General features: G+C 44.1%; 1 protein-coding gene across 2 annotated transcripts in view; it reads left to right on the plus strand.

Annotated features, from left to right (window-relative positions):
- The window catches only part of MOB1B (MOB kinase activator 1B), a 125,207-nt gene that overhangs the window by 80,442 nt on the left and 21,164 nt on the right, over positions 1 to 23,601 (plus strand). For both annotated transcript variants that reach the window (XM_073637456.1, XM_073637457.1), the window contains exons 2-3: positions 7,181 to 7,347; positions 9,447 to 9,540. In XM_073637456.1, the coding sequence (XP_073493557.1) occupies positions 7,181 to 7,347; positions 9,447 to 9,540 (261 nt within the window). The remainder of the gene's footprint in view (positions 1 to 7,180; positions 7,348 to 9,446; positions 9,541 to 23,601) is intronic.

Consider the following 23,601-nt stretch of genomic DNA (forward strand, 5'->3'; position numbering starts at 1 on the left):
CATGCTTTGAGGATTCACTTCTGAGCAGGCGTTCATATGACCACAATTATGCAATTTGCATACTTCCAGCCACATTCCGACTAGACGTGTCTAGCCGCACTCAATACACTTGCATTGAACGAGGCCGCACACATCTAGTCGGCACAAGACCGCATGTCACGTGCCAGAGAATCCTCACGGTGCGCAGTGCACGCGATGTTAGGATTCACAAGTCTGCAGTAACAGAGCAGACTTGTAGCCTAAGGCCAGACAACCCCATCTATAATATAACGCTGCAAGTGTCCCTCTGTCTGAAGCCTCTATAGACTGCGCATGCGCGAGGCGCAGTCTGGCTCCACACAGAAGAACGCATGGAGCCGTTACAGGTAAGAGGAGTGTATGGCACCGGAGATTGTGGTATGCATAGACATTGAACACATACCGCGATCTCTGGCGCCATACTTACCTGACCGGGAGGAGCATGGCGCGGCGCCTCTCTTCTCGCCAAAGACCGGGGCAGGAGTGAAGGCGTCTGATTCGGCGCATGCGCATAGCGCTATCCGGCGCCATTTTACTGAAGACACATTTGCAGTGTGTCTTCAGCAAAATGGCGCCAGACAGCGCGGTATGGGCACGCGCGTACTCCAGCGCCACACTCCTCCCCCGGCCTCTGGCAGAACAGGACACCGCATCGCAGGAGCACAGGGAAGAAAGGTGAATATAAGTGTTTTTTTTTGTATGTGTGCAGCGTGAAAGGGATGAGGGGTGCCATACATACCAGGATTGGAGGGTGAGGGGGCCACACATACCAGGATGATGGATGGGGTGCCATGCATACCAGGGTGAGGGGTACCAGGCATACCAGAATAGGGATGAGGGTACCATGCATACCAGAATAGGAATATGTGGTGCCATGCATACCAGGATTGGGGGATGATGAGCGCCATGCATACCAGGATAGGGATGAGGGGGCCATACATACCAGGATTGGGGATGAGGGAGTCATGCATACCAGGATGAGGGGTTGGGTGCCATGCATATCAGGATTGGGGGATGAGGAGGCCATACATACCAGGATAGGGATGAGGGGTACCATACATACCAGGATAGGGATGAGGAGTGCCATGCATACCAGGATTGGGGATGAGGGGTACTATGCATACCAGGATAGGGATCTGGGGGGGCCATGCATACCAGGATTCGAATGAGGGGCCATGTATACCTGGATAGGGATGAGGGGTACGATGTATATCAGGATGAGGGTGCCATGCATACCAGGATAGGGATGAGGGGTACCATGCATACCAGGATGAGGGGTACCATACATACCAGGATAGGGATGAGGGATGGGGTACCATGCATACTAGGATTGAGTATGAGGGAGCCATGCATACCAGAATGAGGGGCGCATTGCTTGCCAGGATTGGGGATGAGGGGTGCCATGCATACCAGGATTGGGTATGAGGGGTGCCATGCATAACAGGATTGGGGATGAGGGGTGCCATGCATAACAGGATTGGGGATGAGGGGTGCCATGCATAACAGGATGAGGTGTACCAAGCATACCAGAATAGGGATGAGGGTACCATGCATACCAGAATAGGAATATGTGGTGCCATGCATACCAGGATTGGGGGATGAGGAGTGCCATGCATACCAGAATAGGGATGAGGGGGCCATACATACCAGGATTGGGGATGAGGGAGTCATGCATACCAGGATGAGGGGTTGAGTGCCATGCAGATCAGGATTGGGGGATGAGGAGGCCATACATACCAGAATAGGGATGTGGGGTACCATGCATACCAGGATGAGGGATGGGGTGCCATCATGCATACCAGGATGAGGGATGGGGTGCCATGCATACCAGGATGAGGGGTACCATGCATACCAGAATAGGGATGAGGGGTACCATGCATACCAGGATAGGAATGTGGGGTACCATGCATACCAGGATTGAGGGATGAGGAGGCCATACATACCAGAATTGGGATGAGGGGTACCATGCATACCAGGATGAGGGGTACCATGCATACCAGGATTGGGGATGAGGGGTACCATGTATACCAAGATAGGGATCTGGGGGGACATGCATACCACGATTCGAATGAGGGGCCATGTATACCAGGATAGGGATGAGGGGTACGATGTACTGTATATCAGGATGAGGGATGGGGTGCCATGCATACCAGGATAGGGATGAGGGGTATCATGCATACCAGGAAGAGGGGTACCATACATACCAGGATAGGGATGAGGGATGGGGTACCATGCATACTAGGATTGAGTATGAGGGAACAATGCATACCAGAATGAGGGGCGCATTGCATGCCAGGATTGGGGATGAGGGGTGCCATGCATACCAGGATTGGGTATGAGGGGTGCCATGCATACCAGGATTGGGGGTGAGGGGTGCCATGCATACCAGGATTGGGGGTGAGGGGTGCCATGCATACCAGGATAGGGATGAGGGCAGCACATAACAGGATAGAGGAACAGGATTGGGGAGCACAAATACCAGGATGGGGGCTGCAGAAATACCAGGATGGGGGCAGCACATGCCAGCATGGGAGACCATATACCAATAAAAATGCTCACCACCCGGGCGTAGAACGGGCTCAATAGCTAGTTAAATATAAATGTATATTTTCAGTATTTTTACAGTTTAAATACCTTCTTTTCAGGCTGATTAATGAGCATATATCAATGAAAAAGATTGTGTGCACATAACAAATGTTTAATATGGGGTTTTGCTTCAGGTTTCTAGCATTTATCTTTATATTTTATAGCCAAATTATTAATACAAATAGATTATAACTTGATTGTTAAATCATCATAGGATGGAGAAGCTCATGGGCACTATATGTGTTAGCAGCTATCTTGAGACTTGTAGTACATCAAGGTTTTTTAATGTTTACATCTCGATTGATGTAGGTGTATATGAGCTTGGTTTTTGCTAAAATTGATTTTTTTTTTAAAAGAACAGTGTTGGGTACATATAATGTTTTTTTTTAGTTTTCATAATTTTTGGGAGGTTGTGTGGCAATGGAAAAAAAGCAGTTGTGCCATTGTTTTTCTTGGTGTTCACCATGTGGTTTAAATAATATAACTTTATTATATAGGTCATTTTGATTGCAGAGAAACTATATAATTTTTTTGTATTTTCGAATTCTATTTTTTTCATTATGCAAACACTTTTTAGTTAATTAACTTTATTTAGGCTATGTTCACACATTGCGTTTTTTACTGTTGTATTATGCAAAAAAAAAAAAAAGGTTTTCAATGTTAAATCATTGACAAAAAAATACTCTGTATCTAAACATTGCTGTCACATACTTTTTATTGCGCCACCTAGTGTTCCTTTGATTTTACCTATTTCCTCTTGCACAGAGAAGGCTGAGTGATTGCCGCTATTTATTGTGCAGGCCTGTCAATAAGAATCAAGAACTAGAAGCTGCTTTTTCTCACCAGTATTCCACACATTCAGTGGCCCTTGTGAAGAGCAATCAAAATAACACTAGGGGGCGCCATAGCAAGAATGTAACAATAATATCTAGACACCAAGGCATTTGTTAAAATGATTAGAATGGAAAACTTATTCTGTTTTACCTGAATTTATAGAGAAATGTAATATTTAATCATTGAATAATCCCTTTATGGGGGCTGAGAATGTTTTATGTTGCTTTTTTCTCCGTTTCTTGCGTTAGATCCAAGTCTGCATAATGATTACAGGGCAGCTGTAACTTATATCCTATGGAAGCCGTGAGCAGAACGTATAGAGAGGGTTTCTCAAGAAGGCTCAGTACGGCTTTACCATGGAGCAACTGAGCCAAGCAGCTCTGCTGGACCGGGGACGACGTTCTTGGCTATTTATATTACTGCTTAACAAGGCGGTTTGTAATATTTAACATTAGCTGTAGTTTAAGAGAAAAGGGCCAGAAAGCAAGAAAATGACTTTTGGGAATTTTCTTTTTATTGTATATTTTTTTTTAAATACTAATCTGTATGTTTAACCCCTTCTTGTTGTAGTAGTTTTTGCACTTTTATTTTTTCCTCCCCATTTTTTTTTAATATTTTTACCTTTCATCCCCAAATTCCAAGAGCAATTCCACTTTTTTATTGTTCACCTAGAGATATCACGGCTTGTTTCCTGTGGGATGAGTTGTAGTTTTGAATTAAACCATTTGCCTTAAAATATGCTGTGATAAAAAACAGGAAAAACATTCTGAATGGGTTTAAATAGTTAAAAAAATTCCACCATTTCTTTGTTGGGGTTTAGTTTTTACAGTGTTCACTGTGCAGTAAAATTAAAGAAGTCAGTAAGGTTACAGCGATACCGATCCTATGTACACTGTGTGCAGAATTATTAGGCAAGTTGTATTTTAGAGGATTATTTTTATTATTGATCAACAACTATGTTCTCAATCAACCCAAAAGACTCATAAATATCCAAGCTTAATATTTTTGGAAGTTGGAGTGTTTTTTTTTAGATTTGGCTATCTTAGGAGGATATCTGTTTGTGCAGGTAACTATTACTGTGCTGAATTATTAGGCAACTTAATAAAAACCAAATATAATCCCATCTCACTTGTTTATTTTCACCAGGAAAACCAATATCAGTGGACAAAATTTAGAAATAAACATTTCTGACATGTAAAAAAAAAAGAAATTAGTGATCAATATAGCCACCTTTCTTTATGATGACACTCAACAGCCTTCCATCCATAGATTCTCTCAGTTGCTTGATCTTTGCGTGCAGCAGCCACCACAGCCTCCCAGAAACTGTTCCGAGAGGTGTACTGTTTTCCCTCCCTGTAGAACTCACATTTTATGATGGACCACAGGTTCTCTATGGGGTTCAGATCAGGTGAACAAGGGGGCCATGTCATTATTTTTTCTTCTTTTAGACCTTTACTGGCCAGCCACGCTGTGGAGTAGTTAGATGCATGTGATGGAGCATTGTCCTGCATGAAAATCATGTTTTTCTTGAACGATACCGACTTCTTCCTGTACCACTGCTTGAAGAAGTTGTCTTCCAGAAACTGGCAGTAGGTCTGGGAGTTGAGCTTCACTCCATCCTCAACCCGAAAAGGTTCCACAAGTTCATCTTTGATGATACCAGCCCATACCAGTACCCCACCTCCACCTTGCTGGCGTCTGAGTCGGAGTGGAGCTCTCTGCTCTTAACAGATCCAGCCTCTGGCCCATCCATCTGGCCCATCAAGAGTCACTCTCATTTCATCAGTCCATAAAACCTTTGAAAAATCAGTCTTGGCCCATTCTTGATATTTTATCTTATGTTTCTTGTTCAAAGGTGGTCGTTTATCAGCCTTCCTTACCTTGGCCATGTCCCTGAGTATCACACACCTTGTGGGTTTTGATACTCCAGTAACGTTGCAGCTCTGACATATGGCAAAATTGGTGGCGAATGGCATCTTGGCAGCTTCACGCTTGATTTTCCTCAATTCATGGGCAGTTATTTTGCGCCTTTTTTGGCCAAGACGCTTCTTGCGACCCTGTTGGCTATTTGCCATGAAACGCTTGATTGTTCGGTGATCACGCTTCAAAATGTTTGGAAATTTCAAGACTGCTGCATCCCTCTGCAAGACACCTCACAATTTTGAACTTTTCAGAGCCCGTCAAATCTCTCTTCTGACCCATTTTGCCAAAGGAAAGGAAGTTGCCTAATAATTAAGCGCACCTTATATAGGGTGTTGATGTCATTAGTCAACACCCCTCCTCATTAGAGAGACCATCACCAGATTTACTTGATTGGTAGTTGGCTCTCAAGCCTATGCAGCTTGGAGTAGGACAACATGTATAAAAAGTATCAAAGTGATCAAAGTACGCATTTGCCTAATAATTCGGCACACAGTGTAGTCATATGTATACACACATATATATGTATATGTATGTCCAAAGACATACTGATAGGAAATTTAGATTGTGAGCCCTGATGGGGACAGCAATAATTATGTATGTAAAGCGCTGCGGAATATGTTAGCGCTATATAAAAATAAAAATTATTATTATATATATATAATTTTACTGCTTTTAAAAAGATTCTATAATTTAAAAATCTGTTTTGTGTCACCATTTTCTGATACCCAATTAATGATAATTTTCAGTTGATAGAGCTGTATGAGGGATTGTAAATTCTCAGGGTGAGCTATATTTTTAATTGGCACCATTTGGGGCCAATATGATTTTTTGATTTTTTTTCTTTCTTTTAGGTAGGCAAGGTGATTGAAAAACTGCAATTCTGACTTTTTTTTCCGTATGTTATATAATGTGATAAAACCAAATATGCAGATTTTTTTTTCTTTTCAGAGTTGGAAAAGGTTGTTTGAACATTTTTTTTTTTTTTTAAGTTTGACGATGACACATTTTTGCCAGGTTTTCAGATGATCATAGGTGAATTTGGACTTGTGAAATACATGAAGCTATTTGTTTATCTGTACTAGAAACACAAATTAATGAGGCCCCACAAAAACGCCATAAGAATCATTTTGACATTGCAGTGCATATGTTCATTCTTTTTTACTTTTTTAGTGCATTTTCCATAGGGTTACAAGAGGAATCCATCTGAAAAAGACATTGTGCCGACTCATAAAGACCAGCGGTCTTGATGATGGGACGTTGAAGAGTCAGTCACTCCTGATTCATGAAGTGCATGCCTCTTCATGAATCAGGAGCGCCTGACGAGTGGCATGTGCCATGCCAGAAATCTTACTCCAGTTAGAGACTGGAGTGAGTTTTCTGAAGTAGGAAACGCCACGGCGTGTCACAAATTGGACCATCGTGTCCCAGCTCTGCCCATTTCCATGGAGTTGGGAGAAACTGACTTTAAAACACCAAAAGTTGCAAAGTTTTGGTACAACTCCCAGGTGTACCTAAATTTTGCAATTTTTCAATGCTTTTATATCAGAATTCTGATGAACCGCTTTGATGAACCGGGCCTATTGTGCGCACATACCCTTACTTTGTGGTAACTTTAGTGAATGGTAAGCTACGTATAATATTGTTAGTGGCTATCTGCTGTGCTTCAGAAGAGATGATAACAAGTGGGGTCCTGATCGACATCAATAAACCGTTATACTACATATTTGTTGTGGTGATAACTTCTTTAAATTGTGGAACATAAAGAAAGTATAGAGTAATAACTCTCTTCTCTGTTTGTGTTGTTTTTTTTTTAATCCAGTGGCAATCGATCTTCGAAAACCTTTAAGCCAAAAAAAAGTATTCCTGAGGGCTCCCATCAGTACGAGTTGTTAAAACATGCGGAAGCCACTCTGGGTAGTGGGAACCTGCGCATGGCTGTCATGCTGCCAGAGGGAGAAGATCTCAATGAGTGGGTGGCTGTAAACAGTAAGTGCTTTGGAATCTGAACAATTAGGTAAAAAAAGTTACCTACCTAACTGTTAGGGCTCTTTCACACGTCAGTATCTCCGGTACGAGTGGTGACAGTTTCCACACGTACAGGAGACACTGACACATGCTGACCCATTCAAATGTGTCCGTGTGCTCCACACGCTGACATGTCCGTTTTTTTGCTGATGCAAGGTCCGCCAAACGTCTTACATGAATGACATCACTGCGGGAAAAGACTACTACTACCCTCATCATTGTCCCTGCTTGTGCTGATCGCAGCGCCAGCCGGAACCATGATGAGGGCAGTGTTCAGTACCTGGCGCTTGGGAACAGAGCTAACTGTAGTGCTGATCCCCAGGCACAGGTCTGTGTCACACGGATGACTCACGGATGTCATCCGTGTGGTACGTTTTGCGGACCGTACATCCATAAAAAAACTGACATGTCAGCGTGTGGAGCACACGGACACACGGTCCGTGAAAACATACTGACATGTGCGTGTATCATTGTCTTCAGTACGTGTGGAAACTGTAACCACACATGCTGGAGACACAGACGTGTGAAAGAGCCCTAAGGCAGTGCCCACTCTGGGCAAGCAAGCATTGTCAGTCATTCTAAGGGCTCTTTCACATGTCAGTATCTTCGGTACGTGTGGTGACAGTTTCCACACCTACTGGAGACACTGACACACGTAGACTTATTCAAATGAATGGGTCTGCTCACATGTCAGTGTGTTTCCACAGACTGTGTGTCCGTGGGCAAAACACGCTGACACGTGCGTTTTTTACCGGGCCGCAAAGTGTCCCACACTGAAGACACACGTGTAACACGTACCGGCGCCTGGGAATCAGCACTACAGTTCGCGCTGTTCCCAAGAGCCGGGTGAATGCTGCCCTAATCATTGTCCCCTGCTTGCACTGCGATCAGCGCGAGCAAGGGACAATGAGGAGAGTAGTATTCTGCTCTCGCTGTGTCCTGGTGTAAAAATAAAAATAAAATTAAAAAATCCTTATACTCACCTGTCCGAAGATGTCACCTGCTGTAATCTACCTGACCGCTCACACAGAGGAGCCGGGTAGAATGACTCCTGCAGCGAGCGAGCTCAGTGAGTGACAGGACACCGCTTGCTGAGCGCAGCTTCAGGGCCCACTCGCTGGAGCGAATCATTCTCATTGGTGTGATCGGTCGCATGGATTACAATGGGGGACATCTCCCGACAGGTGAGTATAATGATTTTTTTATTTTATTCTTATTTTTACAGTTGGACACTGCGGGAGCAGACACTACTACTCTCATCATTGTCCCTGCTGGCGCTGATCGCCGATACGTGTGCTCCTGATGCGGCACACATGTGCCACACAGGTGCTCACGGACACGGATATCTCCGGTACTGGTTTTTACAGTAACGGAACCATCAGGATGTGTGAAAACGCACATCCTACTTTAGAGCTCTATGTTGATTGAGAAGGCAGAATAGTGCACTGAGCCCTTGACCATGACTATGGTGTATTGAGGAGTTCTTATTTGCATGTAAAGTAAAAGTGTTTTTTTGTCCAACCATAGAAATGAAATCTATACTGCAGGTATAAGTTTTATAGGGGCTCAGTCCCCTATAGGACTACACAATCAGTATAAATCGAGTTTTGGGGGTGACAGACTCCCTTTAAATCTTGTGCTTCTACTGAGAATTTGGAGCTGCGGATCATAGAAAGTGAGCTCCAGCTGCTATAAAATATTTATTGAAATTTTGCAGCCGATTAAAATTATTATTTTCAAATAGTGAAATGATGTTCACAAGTGGATGTGCATTTACGAGTACTTCACATGTACTGCTACTTTTGAAAAAAAAAAAAAAGCTTTTCCCTTCAGTTGAAACCTTACATTATGATAACTATTTCACCAGTGGAGTACAATACAACCGTCACTATGAAAACACTGGTGGAATGATTCTGATTGGATCTAATTGGTTGTTTTTATCCCTCTGCAGTGTCATCTATGGTTAGACTTTGTTCTTGACCATGACATAAATGTTGTGTATACTTTATACGCCGATTTCTTTTGTTGTAAACGCTAACAAGTTTTCTTCTCTTTAACAGCTGTAGATTTTTTCAACCAGATCAATATGTTATATGGGACCATCACAGATTTCTGTACAGAGGAAAGTTGTCCGGTTATGTCAGCTGGTCCAAAGTAAGAGAATTCTATTTTATACCCAAATTGCTCTAAGTTTAAGTGAATATTAATATGACTGATTCATATTTTTCCAAGGCAGTAGGAATTTTGCTATATATCTTAGGGGTGAGAGGGTAGGAGGCAGCATTTTTTTTCTATTTAGCTTAAAGGGAATCTGTTATCAGATTCAAGCTGCCCTAACCACAGACATCATCAATTACACACTGGCTATGTTACTGCATGTTACTGTAAAACACTGCGGTTTTTCTAACTAAACTAACTAGTCCGAGGCAGGTCCTAGGCCGGCTACTCCCCAGCGGCTCAAGTTAACTGACAGGTCTCTCTTTAGACACATACAGAGACCTGTAAGTCAAAGGGATCAGAACAGGGAGAAGACATTCAGGAACTTGCCTTGAACTAGTCATCTGAGATACATAGTTGCCGACCGGCTTTTCAAAGTATGTTTTCTCTGAAATGCTATAGCCAGGTTCACATGAGCATATGAAAAATTATTCAATTTTCATTCAGAAAAAAAACCTGTTAATAGTTTTAGAACTTTTATCCTAAGTCATGTGATAAGGCTCGTTAAAGGGTCGATATTGACTTTTAGGATTGCTACTTCCTATAGGTGGCGCTAGAGTTCTAGTTCTCTTCCTCTCTGAAGAGACAATTTGCGGAATAAAAGTACAAAACGTTGCGGAATAAAAGTACAAAACGTGTGGTTACAAATTGGCAATTAAAGAGCAACAACAGAGTAAATAATGTAACATTAGAATACATGAGAATATTATCAGGCTGTTTTATCTATATACTCACTTATCATATGCGTCCTTCCCCGGTCAGGAGTTGTGGTATGTGCCGACCATGTTCCAGCACAGTCAGACACAGCCATTACACAGTACACAGCAGGGGCACATTTATAAGATTATCTCAATACAGGAACATTTAATTTAAACACATCCAATTGTGGAACGTATTATCATTCCAAGATCTATTGATTAAAATGTACTTTGTTCGTGGGAAAACCCCTTCAATGTGGTACCAAATGGTTAGGGAAAGTTGTATAAGATGAGTTAGCAGCATGCGGCCCTCAAGGTTCCTTCATGTGGCACGCAGGCACTGTAGACCCCTTGACGATCGCAGCCCGGTCCTGGGGTCCACCGACGTTAGCGCTTCGTTTAAGTTGAATGTGCGCCCTTGGAGAAGGGGACCAGGATGGGGCTTTACTACAAGATGGGAACCAGGATGGGTGACATTACTACAAGATGGGGACCAGGATGGGGCATTACTACAAGACGGGGACCAGGATGGGGGATTACTACAAGATGGGGACAAGGATGGGACATAACTACAAGATAAGGACCAGGATGGGGTACATTACTACAAGATGTTTGCCAGAATTACCCCATGGTGCTAATTGTAAGACGATATTACTGTATGTGGCCAATTTAGGGAAACAAAATTGTAAACATTTAAAAAAAAAAATTAAAAATCAATGGGAAAAAAATATTTTGCACTAAAATTGCTGTTTTATATATAAACTAAAGTAAACAAAAAAGTGCACGTTTGTTATCGTCACATCCATAACGAACCAAGCTATAAAACTGTACCATAACCCATACGATTAATGGTATTTAAAAAAATAAAATAAACACGCCAAAATTGTTCCAAAAAATGATCAATAGGTGTACAGAAAAAAATAAATGGTATCACTAAAAATAACACTTTTTCCTGCAAAGAATGCGGCCCCCCAAATTCAAATTTTTATATGTGCCCATACACCTAGCCGAGGTTGAAACCCCTGAGTCAGAGAGTGGAGACAATGGCTTGGAGACATCCACAGAGGAGTCTCTATTTGGGAGCAAGGAGCAATTGAGAATTTCCAGGATGATCCATAATGTCATGTAAAATATTTCATGTAGAAGAGAACTGGGTGATAACAGCTGCATAAAATTTTATGATGTTGGGAAAACCCCAACCTTCTCTGTTTTCTGTGAGTATACATAGTGTTCCTCGCTATACGGGGGCCTGTTAGAGTGCCAGATAAAGATGAATATTCACCTCTGCATGATCTTTAAAATATAGGAAGGTATAGTGACAGAGAGGGCACTGAACAAGTATAAGATCTTTGGGTCATCTTAACTGCTCCTATCCGCCCCAGCCACAATAATGAGATATCCCTTCATTTGGTTAATAAGGAGCCAAGTTCTTTAAGCAGGGGTGGGTGATTAGCTTGAAAAAGTTGACAGTACATCAGGGTGATCTCAATACCAAGGTACTTCAGTCCAGCTATGGACCACTTAAAAGGAAGGACATCTGTTAAATCCGCCTGGGGAAGAGTGACACTCATTGTCATTGGTTTGCCAATGTTAAGACTTAAGCCCAAAAGGGTCCAAACTGTGAGGAAAAGTAAAGGTTAAAAGTACACTGCTCAAAAAAATAAAGGGAACACTTAAACAACAGAATATAACTCCAAGTAAATCAAACTTCTGTGAAATCAAACTGTCCACTTAGGAAGCAACACTGATTGACAATCAGTTTCACATGCTGTTGTGCAAATGGAATAGGCAATAGATGGAAATTATTGGCAATTATCAAGACACACTCAATAAAATAGAATTAGTCCTTACCGGTAATTCGGTTTCTAGAAGCCTTCCACGACAGCATTGCAGCATTGGAGGATGTTGTCCACGCCCTATTAGGGGACAGAAACATAGAGAGTTTAAAAGCCCCTCCCCACCGTCAATCCCCATGCTCCAGAGGTTCTCAATAGGGTTGAGGTCAGGGGAGCATGGGTGCCACACCATAAGTTTGTCCCCTTTTATGCCCACAGCAGCCAGAGATGCAGATGTGTTATGTGCAGCATGAGACGGGGCATTATCATGCATGAAAATGATCTTGCTGCGGAAAGCACGGTTGTTCTTCTTGAACCATGGAAGGAAGTGCTGTTTGAGAAACTCAACATACATTATGGAGTTCATCTTTACCCCTTCAGGGATCCTAAGAGGGCCGACAATCTCTCTCCCCATGATTCCAGCCCAAAACATTACTCCACCTCCTCCTTGCTAGCGCCGTAGCCGTGTTTGCATGGGGTGTCCATCAACATCCTCCACTCCATCCATCTGGACCATCGAGATCATTTCATGCATGAAAATGCCCCGTCTCATGCTGCACATAACACATCTGCATCTCTGGCTGCTATGGGCATAAAAGGGGGACAAACTTATGGTGTGGCACCCATGCTCCCCTGACCTCAACCCCATTGAGAACCTCTGGAGCATCATCAAAAGGAGTTTCTATGATGGCGGGAGGCAGTTCACATCTAAGCAACAGCTCTGGGAGGGTATTCTGTCCTCATGCAAAACAATTAAAGCAGAAACCATCCAAAACCTGACAAATTCAATGGACGAGAGAGTTCAGAAGCTCCTTTCGAACAAGGGGTCCTATGTGCAAATGTAACATCACCTAGAATAAAGTTTTGAGTTGAAAACTGTTTGATTTCAGTTTCTAATAACCTGCTAATGCTTATAATTTCAAAAATGACCATTTTTTTGTTCTTTATTAAAATGAAAAGGTTGAAAACTCTGCTGTGCATAATAATTTGGAACATGCATTTTGAGTGCAGTTTGAGTTTTTTATTTTTTTAAAAATATTCTGTTATCATAGGCAGTTTGTACAAAAACCATTCAATTGTACTCTAATAGTTATTTGACTGAAAAATTACAATGACTGCAATTCATATAGGTAATTTGGGAAAATCTGAGAAAATATTATTTGCATAATAATTTGGAACACAGTGTAGAAAGTCTGTTTGAACGTTGTTTGAGCCTTTCAGGTGGATTGCTGAAAGTGATAGGAGATGTTGTTCTGCCCAAAAAAATATTCGGCCTGCAATCTGTTTTAGGCTGTGTACCTTCGTACCTCCTTGATGACGAAGGAAGGCAACTGTAGTCACGTTGTCCGAAAGAATCTTGATGTGAGAACCCTGGATTAGGTTGACTGCCGCTCTGAGCGTTTTTTCTATCGCCATTAGCTCCCTGAAGTTGGAAGATCTGGCACTCATCTCGGGACTCCATCTGCCTTGAAAGGGAATCTGGGCCACCATAGCTCCCCAGCCTCGTAAACTGGCGTCGGTAGTCACTGTAATTAGAGGGTCCTGGGTCCAAGAAATCCCCCTCTGAAGATTTTTGGAGCTAAGCCACCAAGAAAGAGAAGCTTTTATCTGACCGGGGGTCCTGAACCGTTTGTTTAGTGAGTCCCTTTGTCTGTTCCAGTATCTTAGGATATAATCCTGGAGGGGTCTTGAGTGGGCCTGGGCCCACAACACCGACTGGATACAGGCTGTCATAGACCCCAATACAGACATTGTCGCTCTCAACGTTGCATTCTCTTGGTGTCTGAAATTTGAGATTTTTGATCTGAGAGCTGTCTGATGCTCCAATGGTAGAAAGGACATCTGTTTGTTGGAGTCCAGTAAGACACCAAGGAACTTCCTCCTTGATGAAGGGAGGAGTTTCGACTTTTTTAGGTTTGGAACCCAACCTAATGACCGAAGGGTTTTTAAGGTTATAGAGACGTGAACATGTCGTCCAAGTATGGAATTATGCAGACGCCCTGTTTCTGGATGAGTGCAATGACTTCTGCCATAATCTTCGTAAACACCCGGGGTGCTGAAGAGATGCCGAAGGTCAGTACGTTGTACTGGTAATGAACTGTTATACTGTCCCTGAGGACTGCAAACCGCAGGAACTTCCTGTGGGACGGATGAATCAGCACATGGTAGTACGCATCTTTTAAATCTATGGTCGCCATGATGAAGTCTTTCCCTATTAGGAGAATAGTTGATTTTATAGACTCCATCTTGAATCTTCTGTATTTGATGTGATGGTTTAGGGACTTCAGGTTACTTATGATGCGTAGGGTCCCTGATGGTTTCCGTATTAGGAATATATTTGAGTAGTGACCCGTCCCCTCCTGGCCAGGAGGGACCAGAGACACCACTCCCGAATTCAGAAGGTTTTTTAGGAACCTGAGCCCCCTGAGAAGGAAGGGACGTGACCCTCAGGATCTGAGGGGGTTGACTCTCGAATTCCAATAGAAGACCCTCCTTGATAGTATTGAGGATCCACTGGCAGGAAGATATTGCCCGCCACTGGGGAAAGAAATTCGAGAGACGCCCCCCTACATGGACCAAGTCATTGTCTGTCCTGCTGCTGGTGTTGTTGCTGGGGTACAAGGATGTTGCGGCCCTTGCCGCCTTTAGGATAGCTCCAGCGCCCAGATTTTCCCTTTCCTCTATACTGTGAGGGATGACTTTGGGAAGGCCAAAAGGAACGTTTCTTAACCTGTTTCTGTTCGGGAAGGGCTTTCTTCCTGTCTGAGGCCTATTCCAGGATTTCATCCAGGGCTGGGCCAAAAACATATTTTCCTTGGAATGGAATGGAACAGAGCTTAACTTTAGAGGTGACGTCCCCACTCCATGTTTTGAGCCATATTCCCCGTGAGCAGTATTGGACAGGACAGCTGCTCTGGCCGCGATCCGTACTGACTCAGCCGAGGCGTCCACTAAGAAACCTGTGGCTTTTTGAAGGAGAGGGATGGAGTCAAGCAGGTCTGCCCTGGACGTGCCCTGAGACAGATGGTCCTTCAGTTAGGTCAGCCATTTGTAGAGAGATCTGGCCACACAAGTCAAGGAAATATTGACTTTGAGAGAGGCAGAGGAGGTTTCCCATGATTTTTTAAGGACGCTTTCCATTTTGCGGTCCAAAGGATCCTTTAATTGGGACGAGTCCTCAAAGGGAAGTGAGGTTTTTCTCACTACCCTAGCCACCTGGATGTCCACCTTAGGGACTTCCCACTCAATTCCTTCACCCTCTAACGGAAACCTATGTTTTAATTCCGAAGGGGTGGTGAGACGATTTTCCGGGGATTCCCATTCCTGTCGGATGAGATCTCTAATTACCTCATAGACTGGAAAACCAGTCTGCTTTTTTGTTTTAAGACCCCTAAACATATCGTCCTGAACAGAACAGGGAACCTCCACTTCCTCCAGCCCCATAGTGCCTCTAACTGCGTCCAGTAGTTCCTCTAAGTTGTCCGAAGAAAAATAATATCTACCGGTTTCTACTTTTTTGGCAGGCCCTACGGATGCCAATTCCTCAAAATCATCAGAGGCTGAGCTACTAGCGTCCATAGAGACCACATCTGAATCTAATTCTTGAATTTTTCTCTTCTTAGGGGGGGAGGGCCTGGAAGAGGAATAGACAGGTAGGGCAGCAAAGGAAGCTTGGACCTCCTGTCTAACGAGTGATCTGAGCTCCTCGATCAGTGAGGGGTTTTCTTCTCTATTTTATCCGTACAGGGCTGACACAACTTCTTCTTATAAGATGAGGAAAGCTTTTTTTGTACAGATGCCACATCTACGGGGCTGGTCTTTATCCTTAGAAGCGGGGGCCTTGTCTTCCTAAGAAAGGGGAAGAGAAGGGAACCCATGTAACTAGAAGGAGGGGAGATCTAGTGTCATCTAAAAAAGGAGGCCGAGATAACCCCATAGTGACCACCCAGGTACTACTCACTGTAGCCGAGGGCATGCTGGGCTCTGCAGATGCAAGGTTACTGGACCTGTCACCTTCCAAAGTGGGAATATGGTGGGAATAGCCTTACCTTTTGGTGTCTTCAGGCGGGTTTTAAATAAAAAAACTGTGCCTCCCAGCACGGGACCTCAGTCCCCTCCCCTTTCCGGTCACTTTAAGGGCCAATCCAGGGTTGGTATGGGCCTTGATGGTCCTGGACAACCATTCAGCGTCCCACGTGGACGCCCCATCGGAGCGATGGGACCCGCAGTGACGTCACCTGGCGTGCGCGCCCAAACCGCCCGTCGGCTCACGAGCGCCCCACCACACATCTCAGCGTGGAACGCTCAGGCCGGAAGCGGCAGGGCCCGCGGCGACGTCACTTCCGGTGCGCGCGCGGGGATGCCCCGTGCTCGCGGCGACGTCCGCTCCCCAGGCCGCCAGGAAGAGGAGATGCCGGAGAGCAGGAGCGGCCTCCAGCATGAACGATCCCCTGGCTTGCTTTACCCTCTGTGGGGCGCAGGAAGCTAGGGTGGTCCCAAAAGGGAGCAGCAAGGAGGGAGCAGGGAGCACCCCGACCGACCACTACCCTGCAAACACAGGTAAAAATACAGCGCTGCCCTGCCGGCCCGACAGCACTGCAGGTTCTCTCCATGCCCAAGGGGGACAGGAAAACACTGGGGATTGACGGTGGGGAGGGGCTTTTAAACTCTCTGTGTTCCTGTCCCCCAATAGAGCGTGGACAACATCCTCCAATGCTGCAATGCTGTCGTGGAAGGCGTATTGAGAAAGGAGTGGTTCTGCAGGTGGGGACCACAGACCACATCTCAGTACTAATGCTTTCTGGCTGATGTTTTGGTCACTTTTGAATGTTGGTTGTGCTTTGGTTGTGCTTTCACACTCGTGGTAGCATGAGACGGACTCTACAACCCACAGAAGTTGCTCAGGTAGTGCAGCTCATCCAGGATGGCACATCAGTACGAGCTGTAGCAAGAAGGTTTACTGTGTCTGTCAGTGTAGTGTCCAGAGGCTGGAGGCGCTACCAGGAGACATGCCAGTACACCAGGAGATGTGGAGGGGGCTGTAGGAGGGCAACATCCCAGCAGCAGGACCGCTACCTCCTCCTTTGTACAAGGAGGAACAGGAGGAGCACCTCCAGAGCCCTGCAAATTGACCTCCAACAGGCCACAAATGTGCATGTGTCTGCACAAACGGTTAGAAACTGACTCCATGAGGGTGGTATGAGGACCCGACGTTCACAGATGGGGGTTGTGCTCACAGCCCAACACCGTGCAGGACGCTTGGCATTTTCCACAGAACATCAGGATTGGCAAAGTTGCCACTGGCGCTCTGTGCTCTTTACAGATGAAAGCAGGTTCACACTGAGCAAATGTGACAGACATGACAGAGTCTGGAGACTCCGCGGAGAGCGATCTGCTGCCTGCAACATCCTTCAGCATGACTGGTTTGGCAGTGGGTCAGTAATGGTGTGGGGTGACATTTCTTTGGAGGGCCGCACAGCCCTCCATGTGCTCACCAGAGGTAGCCTGACTGCCATTAGGTACCGAGATGAGATTCTCAGACCCCTTGTGAGACCATATGCTGGTGCGGTTGGCCCTGGGTTCCTCCTAATGCAGGACAATGCCAGACCTCATGTGGCTGGAGTGTGTCAGCAGTTCCTGCAAGTTGAAGGCATTGAAGCTATGGACTGGACCGCCCGTTCCCCAGACCTGAATCCGATTGAGCACATCATGTCTCGCTCCATCCACCAACGTCATGTTGCACCACAGACTGTCCAGGAGTTGCTTTAGTCCAGGTCTGGGAGGAGATCATCCGCAACCTCATCAGGAGCATGCCCAGGCGTTGTAGGGAGGTCATACAGGCACGTGGAGGTCACACACAATACTGAGCCTCATTTTGACTTGTTTTAAGGACATTACATCAAAGTTGGATCAGCCTGTAGTGTGTTTTTCCACTTTAATTTTGGGGGTGACTCCAAATCCAGGCCTCCATTGGTTAATAAATTTGTTTTCCATTGATGATTTTTGTGTGTTTTTGTTGTCAGCACATTCAACTTTGTACAGAACAAAGTATTCAATGAGAATATTTCATTCATTCAGATCTAGGATGTGTTATTTCAGTGTTCCCTTTATTTTTTTGAGCACTGTATATAATTAGTAAACAGACATTGTTTGTGGTGGATTCCAGCCAACTCAATACCCCTTATGTGCGGATCAACCCTATGAATGCCGCTAGTAACTCTATGGAAAGAATAAATAAAATAGGGAATAAGGGGCTTCCCTGTCATGTACCTCTTTCTATGGAAAATTTGTCAGAGGTATATCCAGCATATTAGACGTCACTGTAGAGACACGGTAGAATACAGAGATCCAACTTAAGAAGTTTTGTTTTAATCCTGACTTGGCCAGGGTGAAACACAGAAATCCCTAATATAGGGAATCACAGTACTGAATAAAAGAAGAAGCCAAATGGACATACAAATATGTGCATCTAATCAAGAAGGAAAATATACTGGTTAAGAAAAATCCTTATTTCTTGAAGCTCAGTCAAAAACATCACGCTTTTTTGAGCTATATGCTCCTTTTTCAAATGATAAGAATGGAACTTTCTTCTTCTACTGGATCTCTGAATATTTTAACCCTTGAATAGATGCATCAATTTGTATGTCCATTTGTCTTCTTATTTTGTGTACTGTATCTTCCTCCTAGATAGAGCTGAAGCCACTCGACATTACAAGATGAGGACATATGACATTTTTGTGATATCAAGAAAATGAAATATACATGGAATCTTATTTAGATGGGCTATATGGAATAGGTGAAGTGCTCTCCCACCATTGTCACTAGCTTGACATTTAGGTGTAGAGTCTGCTTGCTCCTTGTGGATTCAATTAGACAGAAAGCTTCTTGTGGCTAAGAATTTAGTGATGAATTTTAGATCTACATTTAAAAGAAAAATCGAGCTATAATTACAGATGTCAAGTGAGTCTTTATTTGGCTTAGGGATCATTACTATTTTTGTTAGTTGATGAGATGGTTTTGCTGGATGTAAGAATATCTAAGTTGTATCTCAGGCTCTGGGGTATTTGAAGTTTTCATTGAAACTGATAACTTGAGAGACTTCTAAAGGGTGTAAGGTAGCGCTATTCATCACGCTGGGGGACACTCGCTTCACGGGGTTAATTAAAGCACACCAGCCACGTTTTCTGATAACACGACATCCAGCAGTTTATTACACTTCATAACTGCACATAACATAGTCCATCTCAGTGGCTCACTGGCATGGTTATACACATAACATCCAGGAGACCTTTCCAATGGCAGACATGCCCGCTTGGCTTTAGATACAGACTTCAGCAAGGTACAACATCAATGTCCATATAAAGAACCATTTTTACCTTTGCTGGGTTTTAGCTGCTTCTCTCAGCTCTGTTCTGCCACAGCTGTGGCTTTAAGGCTTCCCAGCCGTGGTCTCCAAGCCACGTGCCTTCCAGGGCTACTGCGTCCCAAACACAGGGATTTAGGCTGTGTGCACACGATGCGTTTTTAATGCGTTTCCACTGCGTTTTTGCAGCTGCGGAAACGCCGCGGAAACGCATTAAAAACGCATGGTAGAAGGGAAGCAATGTTCCCCAATTGAAATCCGCATGTGCTGTGCCCATGCTGCGGATTTTTCCGCAGCGTTTATACTGCCCTCAAAAATCCGCAGCATGTCCATTAATTTTGCGGAAACGCGACGTTTTCGCCGCCATTGACTTGCATTAGAACGCGCCAATAGCGCAAGACTGCATTTGTACTTGCGTTATTGGCGCGTTCTAATGTGCGGATGGTACCCGAGTGTGGAGAAGATGAGACTCTCCTCCACACCGAGGTAATATTAAAAAGCTGTAAAAACCAGAATAAAATAAAAAAATAAATGTATACTTACCTTCTGTCGGCCCGCGCACCGCTCCTGCTTGGTTCCCGGCACTTTGCAGTGAGTTGAAGGACCTGCGCTGACGTCAGAGTCATGTGACGGGTCACGTGACGCTGACGTCGGCAGGTCTTTCAATTCACTGTTGCCGGCAGCCGGGAGAACAGAGTGACCGGGACACCGGGGGCCATCGGAGGGTAAGTATACAGTATATTTATTTTTTTATTTTTACCACTCTCTCGGGTCACACTATATAAATCAATGCTGTTTGCATGGATTTATATAGTGTGACCTAGTTGTCACAAGCACTTTCCAAGTGATGCTAATCGCTTGGGAAGCGCTTGTCAATCTGCATGCGGAAATGTCAGTGGGACCGCTTCATTTCCGCATGTCCCTGGCAGGAAAACGCATGTACAATCCGCATGCGTTTTTTTCTGCCAGGGAGATGCAGAAACGCTCAAGAAAAAATCCTGAGCATTTCTGCATCGTGTGCACATAGCCTCAGCCTCTTGCCTCACCAGGCCTCTCTCTTCCAGCCTCTCCAGGCTAATGGTGTCCCACACACAGGGATCAGGCCTCATGCCTTTCACACCTGTTTCAAAACTACCAGGGTTTATATATCAGTCTGTGCACATAGGACCTGTGATGATGTCACAGTCATGTGATCAGTCACCTGAGGGGAGGTACATGGTCAGCTAGAACACACCCCCTGGACATTTTAGCAATGCAGCAAGGCGCTGCATTACAAGGGGTAATATCCTGTTCTATTATAGAGTTATGGTTGCTTGTCATATTTGGGATGGCAAGATTTTCAAATAGGGAGTTAGCCAAAATAAAAGGAAAACTGTTAAGTTTAATATGCAGTGTTTTCAAATAATACTGAAACAATTGTACTACATTGCAAAGATTGGCTGTAATTGTGCCATCAGGGAGTCATAATTTGATTGGTAGAGATTTTGGGGCCTCGCTGTTCAATGTATGTGCTAAGAGGTTTAATGTCCAAGGCATAAAACCTTTTTAGCCCAGCGAATACGCTTCTCTGCCTGGTCTTTTAGTTCTAGTTCTGTTCGCTTTGCTGTAACTTGGGATTTATTAAGGTATAAGGTATAAGGATCTTTTTTCTAGGTATCTTTTAAGGTTGCCAGCTTTGCTGTAATAGATGTGTTTTCTTATTTCTTAGCTTTTTTCCAGTAGGATGCAATATGAATAAATTCACCACTCAAAGTTACCTTATGGTCCTCCCACATTGTAACCGGGGAGGAAACCGATGGGGCATTTATCTCAAAATATGATTGGAGGGTGGTATTGATTTTATATGAAGGAATCTGAGACCGTGAGGCGGGAGGCTTTAAAGCATCCAGGCTCAGAATGACCCACCGGGAATTTGGTGTTTCTCCTGATGAGCCCAAGAGCCGTGTGTGGTCCCCACACCTCAATTTCCCTGCTAGAGCTGCAAGGGAAGATTATAATGAAGGCAATCATGGTTACCTCCTGGGGATCTCCAGGGGGGCCCAAGGCCAGATCGCCTTGGTTGTATTCTATATCGCCAACATTAGTGTCGCCTACCTTTGGGCAGGGAGCATTCCTACAGCTCCACTGCCTGCAATATAATATTACGGCGCTTTCTCTATGACTCGGCAGGCACAATTATGTCATTGCATCGCCTGCATCATCTAGCAGGTATTCAGCCAGAAGTTGCCTATACTTCTTATGGAAGCGTTGCTGTGGGGGATCATCTGGAGAGGTAATTTATTTTTTTTTTAAATACAGTTAGGGAGATTACACAGGACAGGGACTAGTAATGAATTGAGGGGAAGGGGGCTGAAAAGAGGGGATACAGGAGAGGTGATGAATTGGGAGTGAAGACAGGGCATTGACTATTGAATGCAGGGGGAGAAATACAGTGGCTTTAGAAAGTATTCACCCACCTTTGGAATTTTTCATGTTTTGCTACCTCACAATCTGAAATTTCAGTGTTTTCTTTGAGGGTTTGTATTCGTTCATGTAAAGAACATGCCTACAACTGTGAACATTTGGTCTTCTTTTTATTGTGAAGCAAACACCAAATAGGACAAAATAACTGTAAACTTCAGTGTGCATAACTATTCACCCCCTAAAATCAGTAAGGTTTTTTTTTCAAGAATATCCCTGTATTTCGCACTATCCATCTTCCCCTTGACTCAGACCATTTTCCCAGTCCCTGCTGCCGAAAAACATCTGCACAACATAATGCTGCCACCACGTTTCACTGTGGGGATGGTGTTCTTGGAGTGAAGAGCTGTGTTGGTTTTGTGTCAGACTTAGTGTTTACCTTGGTGCTCAAAAAGTTCAATTTTGGTCTCATCTGACCACAGCACCTTTCTCCATACATTTTGGGGAGTCTCCCACATATCTTTTGGCAAACTCAAAACGAGTCTTACAATTTTTGTGTGTAAGTAAAGGCTTTTTTCTGCCTACTCTTCCATAAGGGCCACCTCCCATGTAGTTTACGGGTTATTGTGGTCGTATACACAGATAACCCAGTCTCTGCTTGGGAACTCTGCAGCTCCTTCAGGATTACCTTTGGTCTCTGTGCTGTCTCTCTGATTAATGCCCTCCTTGCCCGAGCTTTGAGTTTTGGTGGGCCGCCCTCTCTTGGCAAGTCTGTTGTGGTACCATCCTCTTTCCATTTGATGATAATGGATTTAATGGTGCTCCCAGGGATTGGGATATTTTTTTATAACCCTTACTTGTACATCTCAACAACTTTGTCTCTGACTTGTTTGGAGATCTCATTGGTCTTCATGATGTTGTTTGGTTAGTGGTGCCTCATGCTTAATGATGTTGCAGCCCTGTGGACTTTCAAAAAAAGGTAAAGTGTATATACTGACAGACATGTGACACTTAGACTGCACACAGGTGGACTTCCTTTCACTAAGTATGTGACTTATGAAGGTAATTGCTTGCACCAGAAATTTTTAGGGGCTTCATAGCAAAAGGGGTGAATACATATGCACATGCCAATTTTTAGTTATTTGAGCCCATAAATTTAATTTATACCTATATCTTTCTCACTTCACCAACTTAAAACTATTTAGTGCTGATGCATCACACACAAATCAGATTACAAAAATATTTAAACACAGGTTGTAATGTAACAAAATAAGTAAAAAGCCAAGGGGGTGAATACTTTCGCAAGCCACTGTGACACAGGACAGGGTCTGGTAATATATGGTGGAAAGACAGAGGACTGGTAATGAATTAGGGGAGATATATCACAATAAAAGGAATAGGAATTAATGGAGGGGTGAGAGGACACATGACAGGAACTGGTAATGAATTGGGGGGAGAGAACATAGGACAAGGACTGTTAATAAATGGGGGGGGGATACAGGATAGCGACTAGTAATAAATTGGGGAGAGGGGAGGAGAAGTCACAGGACAAGGACTGGTAATGAATTGGGGAAGGGAGACAGCTGCATTGCGCAAAGCCTAATTATATATTAATGGTTTGCTACATATTTGTGTTGAGGGGCAAAATGTAGGGGAGTTTTTATCCAGGAGGCAAATGTATACAGTATATATGTGGTTTTAT

The sequence above is a fragment of the Phyllobates terribilis genome, unplaced genomic scaffold (assembly GCF_046119375.1).
Source record: "Phyllobates terribilis strain yellow unplaced genomic scaffold, ASM4611937v1 Scaffold_1__5_contigs__length_1240528914, whole genome shotgun sequence".
Lineage (NCBI taxonomy): Eukaryota > Metazoa > Chordata > Amphibia > Anura > Dendrobatidae > Phyllobates > Phyllobates terribilis.